Source organism: Enhydra lutris, unplaced genomic scaffold (assembly GCF_002288905.1).
Source record: "Enhydra lutris kenyoni isolate GAN:26980312 unplaced genomic scaffold, ASM228890v2 scaffoldscaffold5, whole genome shotgun sequence".
NCBI classification, from domain to species: domain Eukaryota; kingdom Metazoa; phylum Chordata; class Mammalia; order Carnivora; family Mustelidae; genus Enhydra; species Enhydra lutris.
The window spans coordinates 16101395-16112753 of record NW_019154089.1 but is presented as its reverse complement, the minus strand read 5'-3'; the positions used below and the strand labels follow the sequence as shown (position 1 = coordinate 16112753).

Below are 11359 nucleotides of genomic sequence, written 5' to 3'. Positions count from 1 at the left end.
TTACAACTCCACGGCCAATAGAACATGCCTGGAGGGCAGAGTTGGTTTACAAGCTCTGCCCTGTGACAGACATTTGAATGAGGGGCACTTTAGCTCTAGGTAAGTGTTGAGATGGACCAAGAGGTCAAGCTGACTTGACTTTGGCCTACATTTGGAAGGAAGAGTGGACCCCAAAGGACTGACAAGTCTGACTTGTTAAGTAATAATGAGGCAGAAGAGCAAGGGGGTAGGGTGGGGAGGGCAACATGAACTTTAAATCCAGAGGCTTGGGTACAAACCTTGCTCCCCTACGTGACAGTTGTGGAGTGAGTACGTTGTTTCACCAGAGTGTAGGTTGCCTCATCCACAGAATGGAGAATAAATCCTAACAGGGTCGTGAGAATTAAATTTATGTGTAAAAATATTGGCCACCTGGTCAGTACCTAGTTTGTCTACTTCCTTTCAAAGGCTCCAGAGTGAGGAAGAGATTTGACAAAAGCAGTGTTTCTGAAAGAAAGGCCAAATGGCAGTTTGGACACTGGAGACAGACTGGCAAGGTTGCAGGCAGTGTGACCAACTTGAGAGGACGAGTAATTACTACCATGTGGCCTTGGAGCCAAGCCCATCCCTAGTGACAAGACCATAAAAGTCGACCTCCTGGCTCCTCCATGGGTATGGTGATGGCCAGGGTGCGATACATAGTGCCAACAAAAGCTTGGCTGTGCCAGCTGTCCTGTCTGCTTCCCGCCCTGTCTTCGGCCTCCGTCGGGCAGCCAAGAGGGGCAGGGCCTGGCCCCCTGTCAGCGCTGATCCCGATGGGGAGTTTTCAAACCCAGACCGCAGTGCCAGCCTCAGACCCACGCCAGACCCTGACCTTTGCCGGATCCCCACAGACATCCTCCTCTATCTTAAATAGCAGCGAGTCTCAGCAGAGTTCTCACCAGCGTTCTGAGCTACTTACCAAACTCCTCTTCGGAAGACACTTCTTTTGAAAGCCAAGGAGGTGTAAGTCACATGCAGGCATTCCTACATCAAAATGCCCCAAAGCAGAGTCCTTGCAAGGAATTAAAAAACAAAACACACTCAATAGTCTCGCCCCTCAGGAGCTGCTGGAAGAGACAGGTTTACACACTAATCACAATTAAACTGTCATTGCTAGTCAACATTACCGGCTTCCCAAAAACGTTCCTTAAAGAGAAAATGATTTTTCAGGCGAAGAAAATCACCTGGAGGGCTTGCTGGGCCCCTCCACGAGTCTTGGAGTCCCGTCTGGGGTGGGGGCTGCTTTCCTAGCAAGTTCCAGGGTGATCCTGCTGCTGCTGGTCGGGGACTCTGCTCTCAGCAGCACTGCTGAAATGGGTCTCTCAGTACTTAGTTCACAGTGCCAGTGAGCAATCCCGAAGGCATGGGAACCCATTTGCCCTCGATGAGTAAACAGAAACTGAGGGTAAACGGCAGAAATAGGGTAAAGCAATGCCAGAACATCTGACGTAAGAGCCACAAACTTCACTTATAAGCCAAGAAATGTAAAGGTGGAGGTGGTTCATTTTAACAGGGAACCAGCTAAATAGGTTACAATTTATTGGATGAATAATATCCAGTGACAGATTCAACTAAGAACCCAAACTCTTGGATATAAGCTTTGATATTATTGAAGGCCTGCAGTACGAAGCGTTTGCCTGGGGCCAGCAGCACGAGCAGCCCCTGGAGCGTGAGACACACGCTCAGATCCCACCCTAGAACTTCTGGGTCGGGATATGCACCTTTCCGAGATAGCTGGGTGATGCTGCTGCTGTACACTCAGGCTTGAGAAACATGCAGAGATGGTTCTGCCCTCCCAACTAGGGACCAGCAGCAGTCATGGTCCAGGGGAGGAATGGGACCACCTGCTCACTTCTAGGGTTACCCGCCAGCTTCAGGGTGTGGGCGGCTCTGAGTTCTGCTCATCCCCCGCCCCCACCACTACTCACATGTGGGCAGGGAACAGCAGGCGGAGGACAAAGGTTACTCTTCACAGGCTCACAGGCCTGGAGGCTACACTCAGTTGAGGCTTCAGAGTATCAAATCATTTTATTACAAAACTTAAGCTATTTATTAATCATTCAACTTTTCTAAAAAACACAAACGCGGGAATAAAACAAACACACCCAAGACTCACTAGCCCTTGCAGGATAAGCAGCAGCCCTAGACGGAGAGCCTGCAGGTGTTTTTCCTTCTACCTGTTGTCCGCACTTCCTCACACATCCTACGGTCCTCTTACAGGCAAAGGAAACCGAAGCTACAAGGTTCACGTACAAGAGGGTCATGACAACTTTAGAGCTAGTTGGTGCTAATGGCTTATACACTCTAGTTGACAAATAAGCACTAATTCCTACTCCATGCTAACCTTTACTGTCATTCTTTGACACTGCGTCTTTGGAACTGGTTATGTTCCTTCACTGTAGCTACAGCCCCTCTAGGGATCCCCAAGCACAAACCCTAAAATCCACACAGTCTCCAAGTTCAAGTATAAACATTTGTTTCAGGACAACCCAGCCTGATGCAGTGTTTCTTTACATCTCTGTAGTGTATGTTGGGTGTCATCCCCCTTGGCAGGCTGACCAGATGGCAGCACAATGAGGGGACAACACGGTCGACTCCGTTACATCCCGTTCCACCTGGACACCGCCCCACAGTCAAGGCTGAATGTTGAAATCAGTGTCGACCTCAGCCTGTCTTCATTCGGAAGTTGTACTCTTAAGTAACCAAATCCATTTCTTCATGGTCAATTCAGTGGAGCTTCCAAAGGTGTCAGACACACTCTAAAGAGAATCAGATGAAGATGCTTTTTGAAAGAGACTACATTTAATTTTACCTTCCTAAAGGAATTTACAGTTAAACTAGAAAGGCTGGTAATGTTTTATACTCCACAATGGAATTGAGTTTTTCCCCCAGTCCAGGCACAAATAAGACAACCCCCCTCTTAAGGCAGTGCCCCACATGAGCTGATGCTCTTGTTCTATTCACTCACTGATGCCTTCCCATCACAAATAAGAAACATTTTAACGATGCTTACAGAGAGAACACCAAAATGGAATGAGGGGACAGGTGACTAACAGTGGCTAGGTAAGAATCCACTGCTTATCTGTTGGTCACTGCCCACATTTACTAATGTCTCAAAGCCTGCAAAAAGCATTGCTTTGTGGATCTGTAGCTGACTTTTAAGATTAATTAAATCCCAAAAATAATAAGAAGGGACAATGCACATAACATAACTGACACTGGTAAACTCCAATCTCTAAACACAAGGAAATCCAGCGGGGCTTAAAGCAGACTGTGAGTCCCGTTTAGGATGCCTTTTTAGAATGCCGTGTTTGATTTTATATTCAAACTGCAAACTCAAGTTGAACTCATGTCTAGGCATGAGACTCATTTAATCAATTTCAGAAAAATAGGACTTTCATTTGAATTTCTCTTGTGCACAACAATCACCCCTGTTGGTCTCTAATGAAGTATCTATTCACAGCGTACATGTTTAGCTCCAGGGGCACAGAAGATCACACTAACACAGGAGAATGCTCCCCATTAGTTCTCAGTAAAAGAGAGACTCTTGAATAGTAGCTCAAGTCCATATGCAGTAAATGCTTTTCTGAATAAACAGGATCCCCAGTAGTGGCTTACCCCTTTTCTATCCATTTTATATATCTACAAGCCAGAGATGAATGCTCCTGGACAAAAGACGGGATACTGGACCTTAGGAAGCATCCTGGGAGGGAGCTGGGGGCTCTTGGCTCTCAGGCTCTGGAGGGGGCGCGGGCACGGCTTCTTTTTTCTTGGCTGCCAGGAACTCGTGAATTGCTCTTTCTATCTGTGGTCTGAAGATGTGGTTTAGTTTGGGATCCACCACTTGAGAAATGATTCTGTCCACTCCAGCTTCCAACATCCCTGACCTTGTGGAGACAAAGAGACCACTCTTTGAAGGTCCGTGCACCCTCCCCCCAGCGACCTGTTTGCACCATGCATACCTGCAGTACAACATCAAAACTGGAAAAACGACACCAGTACGATCCAACCTTCCTTAGTTTCACATGTGGCTACACACCATTGTGTGTTTGCACAAGCAGCTCTGTGCCATTTCAGCACAGGAGTGACTTCAGGTGACCACCCCCACAATGAAGAGCTCTCCTCGGCCACCACAGCATCCCCTCGTGCGACCCGTTTCAGGTCACACTCACCCCCACCACCTCCTGCCCCTAAGCCCTAGGCAACCCCTGATCTTGTCTCCAGTGCTATCATTGTTCACCAGTGTGACATATATGGAATCAGCACCACACATCTTTTTTTGATATTGGCTTTTTTCACTCAGCATAATTTACTGGTATTTCTATTTCTAAAGAGGTAGGCTTCACAAGCTTTTAGACATCCTAGGAGAGCTCAGTGGATCAAGACCTGAACTTGAGTGCTAGTAATAAGACCAAAAAAAGGACTGCGAGCAGATTAGAAAAAGCCAGATGCCATGACCGGCCTCCGCTGTTGGGCCCAGTAACACTAAGAAGTCACCTGGATGAGCCAGCAGTAGCACGTTGTTAACTAAGGTTCAGTTTGTGACCGACAGACATGCTTTAATAAGACTCCAGGTCTTCCTGAAAGCTGCCCTTACACTTTAGACCTCTCACCCAAGATCCAAACACTGCTATCTTGGTAGAAAACGCCCAGGTATGTGCCAACTACACTGAAAACTTCAAGCAAGGAGGGAATCATGTTTCATAATTTGGAGTATCTTTCGAGGCACCTGGTCGAGTTTACACAGGAGACCTACGGAGGCTGGATAAACTAACAAGAATGTCAGTTGAGTCCTTTGATTACTTGAACCTTAACTTTAATAAAGGGGTGCACAGCTGCAACGGGTGCATGTGATTTTCTGTAAAGTACCATCCACCTTGACCAATTAATAACATCTATCAGCTTTTCTGTGCCTCGTGTGGTGAGTACTTTTCACTCTTAATTCTAATTACTTACTGAACCACACTTTGCCTCAGACCATTTCGCAACTGGTTTTTGTTCATTGTAGGATTCCATTCCTGCTTATCCAGATGTGTTGACACAAAATTATCCACTTTCTGCCTCAGGTTCTGGTAAGCTGGCTGAAACATTTAAAAAAAAGAGGTAAGGTAATAAGTTATATGCACCAAAATTTTAGAAGTCAGTCATTCAAGGATACGGCTTTCCACAGAAATGTAGACGTCTCAAGCCCTTAAAGACACTTCTATCATGACGACGAAGATGGCCCTGAGGCCCAGAAGAGCATGAATTAACGAGCAACAAAGTGCTAACATTACAGCGGGCAGGCTCAAGGCCAGCAGATGCCTTATCATCCCATTTAATTTCCAAGTAACAGTACAGGGAGATTCTATTAACTCTCCTGCCTCCACTGTAGAGATTAGAAATTATGCTTAGAAAAGGGAAACAACTTGCCCACATGGCCAAAATGTGGTAAATCCAAGGTTAGGATTAGTCTGTTTCTGAATCAGAGGAACTGGGCTCTAGCCCGGCACCATGACTAACTGGCTGTCTGACTTTCAACAAGTCACCAACCTTTCAGTCTCAGTTATTTCCATTGGTAAACCTGAAATGTTACCATCCCACCTACCTCGCAGGGTATCCTAAGCAATAAATAAGGGCTCAGGAAAGCCAACCGCGTAAAATGAAGGGCTACCCGAATGTCAGCACGATGTGAGAATGGAGACTGGGGTCAACGCTTATGGAACAATTGGAAAGGCTGAGGGGAAACACAGCTTTATGGCCAAAAATGGAGCTTGAGGCTCTTATTGGCTTAGAGTTGGTTTTACACCCAACTATGATCAGGACAAAATTAGAAGGAACTTGGTGAACACATGGAATTTGTATTCTTAGCCTCTAAGACCTTCTAGTATGATCAGCGGCTCTTCTTCAAACCAGGTATAATAGTGTGCATTGCTGCTAGGCATCACCCCTGCTCCCCTCTGCCTGGGCAGAGACTGCTTCTCTACCCCAATGACGTTGAGTTTTAGCAATGCAACATGGTCTGGTCAATGGGGTGCTAGTGACAAGAAGCCTTAAATGTGGTCATCCTCTGTCTGGCTTGGTTCTTGTGCTCTGGTGACCCTCTATGAGGGCATGTCTGGGACCTAAGATGAGTTTGTATGCAGCCAAGCTAACCCCAAGCCCAGGCCACCTGAACCATCCAGCGGAAGCCCACTTAGATTAGCTCAACTTTAGCTGACCTGCAGCCCTATCAGCATGAAGATGAATGCTTATCATAAGTCACCATGATTTGCTTCATCGTGCAGTGTTAACTGTGGCAAAAGTTTGCTAGCAGTGAGAGGTAAAAATTGACAACGATATCAGCAGGCTTCAACTCTACAGGTGGACTCTTGCAAAACGCCTAGAGAACTGACTGATAAACACCCATGTACTATCTACCTAGCAACTCCTCCTCCCTCTCCTCACAAGGGTAGGACAGAGAGTGCCATGTTCTCCTGACCACAAATGGGGTGCCTGACCAACGCTAAGACAATGCTGATGTTCCCTGGGATTTTCAGAACAGGAATTGAGAGTCCCTTTCTAGAGGAAGAAGAGGTAAGATGTAATCACAGTAGGAGTAACCGAATGGATGACGCTGCTCTGCGGTGACAAGACAATAGTTATTATGAAGAGCAGAGATGAAAGACACCTTGTGGAGCATCCCTGGTTCCAAATGCATCGCTACTCTTCTGACAGTCTGTTCAATCAGTCCTTTGTTGGGGTGCCCAATCAACAGATTCACCCCTTTGCTTAAAGAAACTGGAATTAATTTGTCACTCAGAACTATGCATCCTGATACTAGATTTTCTACTATTCCAAATAAGTCACCTGGTTTGAAATGATAGTTACTGTTTACTGAAAAATGACAAAGGACAGCAAAGGTCACCACCAAACCTGAACAGATCTTGACAACACAGAATAATCCCTTCAGTTCTTAAAGTGAAAGGACAGAATGGGCCTGCCATGAACATTTTATTGTATTATCTATCCCTCACTTGATTCACTTATCAGTTTGTTCTATTTATTTGTATTTTGGGTGCAATGCAAAGTAAATTACAACATCATTAGTACACTTTCCTTGAAATATTTCAGCAGTCTGGGAAGGGGCCCAAGAATATACATTTCTTTTTTTTTTTTTTTTTTTTTTAAAAGTTTTTTTTTTTTTTTTTTCGAGAGAGAGGGAGAGCGAGCGAGCACAGGCAGACAGAATGGCAGGCAGAGGGAGAAGCAGGCTCCCTGCAGAGCAAGGAGCCCGATGTGGGACTCGATCCTAGGACGCTGGGATCATGACCTGAGCCGAAGGCAGCTGCTTAACCAACTGAGCCACCCAGGCGTCCCAAGAATATACATTTCTAACAAGTTCTCAGGTGATGTTGATTCTGCAGATCCAAGAGCCACATTGAGAACCACGGAGCTAAAGCCACAGTGACTGAAAACACGTGGTTTCCAGAATTAAAACCACCCAGTGACTAATGGAAGGAATATTTAAGATGTTATGTGGGGAAGGCTCCAACTCTTCTTCCCCCAGCAGCTTTACAATACTACTTTTCTTTCTTTCTTTTAAAAATAACATGTATGGGGGCGCCTGAGTGGCTCAGTGGGTTAAAGCCTCTGCCTTTGGCTCAGGTCACGATTCCTGGGTCCTGGGATCAAGCCCTGCATTGGGCTCTCTGCTCAGCGGGAGCCTGCTCCCCCCCCCCCCCCCCCCCTTGTGATCTCTGTCAAAAAAAAAAATAAAATCTTAAAAAAAAAAAAAATAACATGCATGAGGTGCCTGGGTGGCTCAGTCGTTAAGCGCCTGCCTTCAGCTCAGATCATGATCCTAGGGTCCCAGGATGGAGCCTTGCATCAGGCTCCCTGCTCAGCGGAAAGCCTGCTTCTCCTTCTCCCACTCCCCCTGCTTATGTTCCTTCTCTCCCTGTCTCTCTCTCTGTCAAATAAATAAAATCTCTTAAAAAAATAAATAAAAATAAAAATAACATGCATACTACATTGACTTAAACACATAAAACAGAAAATGATAGAAGGGAAGAACTTGTGATGGAAGTTGAGACCATCCAGAGTCCTAGGAAAGATGGAAGCTCAGCTGATACGTATCTGAGACCTTTAAATAAGGAAAATTAAACATTAAATATTAAGCACTTCTAACACCATGTAGTGTATATACCATTTGGTCTACATGTCAGTTTTCTACCCTACAGTTCAAACTTTGAGGACTGGTAGTGACTTACTTATTCCTGTATGCACACAGCCCCCATGCTGTAGGCCAATAAATGTTCAATGAATAAATGGATGATGTCTTTCCCTATATTTGAATTGTAATTTTAAGTTCACGATCTTCATGTTAGGTAGGCAGATTTTCTCGAAGACGAGAACTTACTTCCGTAAAGGGGCTTAGTCAGTAACAGAACCCCCTTAACCTGCAACCCGTCTTGTTAGAAAAGCTTCTGAAAGGGGAGAAAATGGAACATTCCAGCAACTACTGTATGTCTGACACTTAACACACCTGACTTCATTGAATCTCCATGACTTTGGCAAGTAACCTGAAATAGCATTTTACTAGGGGGTTAACCTATGGCATTAGAATCTAAAATTGGCACCAAACCCCCTTTAATCCACGGTGGAGTACAAGATAGGGGTTCTGCACAGCGTACCTTAATTCAACTGGATGTTCAAGCCTGCAAATCACTGAGCCAGAGAAAAGGAAGGAACAAATAGCTACAACGTTCTGATGACTGTATTCAAACCATTCTCCCTTCCTTACCTGGCTTTCTCCAATGTTCTTAACTCACAGAGGTTTGTTACTCAAGGGCTTAAAGAAGTCTCAGCTTGGGAAAGATAAGAGCTAGGCTCAAACCAGTACTGAGTCCCCAAGTTCAGAGAAACGACTGGACCGTCACACAGCTAACAGTGATGGGAGCCCCGCCCACGTGTACACCACTCAGAAAGCTTCCTGTACTGCCTCAAGCGGTCTAACACCTCACTGCTGAGATTTTTGAAAGTATCTTTTGTTTTCCTTTCTGCTTTAGAAAAGCCAGCCTGCAACACTGCCGTCCTCACGCCCAGCCCAACCCGTCGCCACCCCCTTCCTCCCAATACCTTGGTATCCACGTCCGCCAGGCAGTCCCGGCGGAAGCTGTCAAACAAGCCCCGGCTCTTGAGCTGCTCCACGATGAGAGCGATGAGCTGTGGGTCTCCGGGAGGCAGTGAGGCCGGGTTGATGGGGCCGCCGCTCCCACCGGCCCCTGTCGCGCCTGTCGCCGACCCCGCCGAGGCCTGGCCCGCTCCGCCGCTGCCCACCGAGCCCGTGCCCCCGCCGCCGCCGCCGTCCGCCATGGCTGTGCCCTGGGCCCACAAAGGAAACTGAACACGACTTCTCAAGGACAGAGGGTCTGGGTCATATAGAGGTGGCAGAAGCGCCCAAGAAGGAGGTGTTGGGGGGAGAGGTGGAGGAGGAGAGGGAGAAGGCGGCGGCGGCGGATGAGGTCGGCTCTGATGCAGCGGCGGTAGTGGTAGGAGCGGTAGAAACGGACCGCTCCATCCCGGGCGCTGTGCAGATGACGTCACAAACGGCCTTTGCATTGTGGGGTGGGAAGTTTTTGGCAGTCAGCTCCGCCTTTTTTTTATAGGTGGCGTTTTGGCGGTGGAAACTACAACTCCCGGAAGGCTCCGGCCCTCTAGGCGCCAGTTTGTGGGGCAGTGTGGGAATTGTAGGCTCAGGCGCTCATGATTGCCAGAACCTGCGCAGGCGTTCCTCGTCCAGTCACTGCCTTGCTCGCTTGGAATCAGCGGGTCTCAGCCAGTGTCCGATTATGAGAACCATCTGTGGGACTGAGTAAAAGTGCAGAGTAACAGATTTGTCCCTGAGATGTTCGGATTCAGTATTTCTCCGTTGGGGCCAAGGAGTCTGCTTTTAACGTGCACACCCACGCCCTCCTTGAACAATAGGAGCCCGGGAAATTTGGGCAACAGTGGACCAATCAAATTTATATTATGTCAAAATGTGTAGGTACTTTTTCCTCCTTCAAATTTAGTAGCAGTGCATACTTATTTTTTAAAAAATTGGAATATAGGGGCGCCTGGGTGGCTCGGTAGGTTAAGCCTCTGCCTTCAGCTCAGGTCATGATCTAGGGGTTCTGGGATCAAGCCCTGCATAGGCTCTCTGCTTGGCGGGGAGCCTGCTTCCCCCCTCGCCCCCCGCCTCTCTCGGCCTGCCTCTCTGCCTACTTGTGATCTCTCTCTCTATCAAATAAATAAATAAAATCTTAAAAAAAAATGGAAAATAACAGAACATTGTGACGAAGAAGATAAAAGTTTCCCTGAATTTCTTAAGTGTGTGGATTTGGTCCCAGATAATAGACACTGTCAATAATAATGGTGATAATAATAAGAAACTAATATCGAGTAATTGGAATGTACCAGGGATGATGCTAAGCCCTTTACACCCAGTGTTTGACAAGAAACTAAAAAGCAGATACTGTTCTTGCTGTTTTACAGATGCAAAAATGGAGACAGAGTTTGTTGCTCTGGTCACATAGCTAGAGGCTGAAGAGGAGGCTTTGAACCCAGGTTTTCTGAATACAAATCTTGCAGCTTTTAACCCAAGCTATGCTACCTCCTGAGATCTAGAGGGCATCACACACTAGGTAAGGCTTTTTATCCTAATTTGTTTTTAGCCTTGGTTCACCACGGGAACCCCATGGAGGTCACCACTCTCCTCTCCTCCTTTCAGCCTTTTGCCTATTATTGGCTCAACTCCTGCCCACCTAGAGCAATTAGGTCAGCTTTTGTTATTTCCTCATCTTTTATAAACAGTGCAGGGGATGTAAATAATAAATCCTGCAACACCATTGATTACTGGGCAGAGGCAGAATAGACAGGTCTGGGATGCTCTCCGCGTTAACATTTCCTACTCAAGAGAGTTTAAATTAATCTTCAAACTAAATATTCAGGTGTTAGTTTTTTTTTTAAATTTTATTTATTTATTTGATAGAGATCACAAGTAGGCAGAGAGGCAGGCAGGGGGTGGGGGAGGAAGCAGGCACCCTGCCGAGCAGAGAGCCTAATGCAGGGCTTGATCCCAGGACCCTGAGACCATGACCTGAGCTGAAGGCAGAGGCTTAACCCATTGAACCACCCAGGTGCCCCCAGGTGTTAGTTTATACTCATCCTTTAACATCCACCTCAGTCTTTCTCAATGACAAATGTTACTATTAATGACATTCTCTTAATACCTCACCATCCTTGAATTGATCCAATGCCTATTCTGACTTCACACTTAACCACCTTTTGCCCCAGGAGAAGCCCAATTCAGGCTGCTTGTGCCCCAGGTTTGTTC

The 11359-nt window shown here is 46.6% G+C and overlaps 1 protein-coding gene across 1 annotated transcript; it reads right to left on the bottom strand.

Annotated features, from left to right (window-relative positions):
• Window positions 1-2030: 2030 nt before the first annotated feature.
• On the bottom strand, window positions 2031-9603 carry LOC111141003 (biorientation of chromosomes in cell division 1). The gene is made up of 4 exons (XM_022493312.1): window positions 9121-9603; window positions 4978-5102; window positions 3712-3908; window positions 2031-2780 (listed from the first exon to the last, which is right to left on the bottom strand). Exons 1-3 carry the CDS (start codon window positions 9601-9603, stop codon window positions 3713-3715), a joined length of 804 nt encoding a protein of 267 aa, XP_022349020.1. The 3' UTR covers window positions 2031-2780; window position 3712.
• Between the last annotated feature and the right edge of the window lie 1756 nt (window positions 9604-11359).

What these genes read in the sequence shown, in the direction of transcription:
- LOC111141003 (XM_022493312.1), bottom strand. Translation starts at nt 9,603, where the DNA reads ATGCAAAGGCCGTTTGTGACGTCATCTGCACAGCGCCCGGGATGGAGC. An exon ending in TGGCGGACGTGGATACCAAG is followed by an intron (nt 5,103 to 9,120) that starts GTATTGGGAGGA and finishes TAAATGTTTCAG; the next exon opens with CCAGCTTACCAGAACCTGAG. An exon ending in CTGAGGCAAAGTGTGGTTCA is followed by an intron (nt 3,909 to 4,977) that starts GTAAGTAATTAG and finishes TGTCTCCACAAG; the next exon opens with GTCAGGGATGTTGGAAGCTG.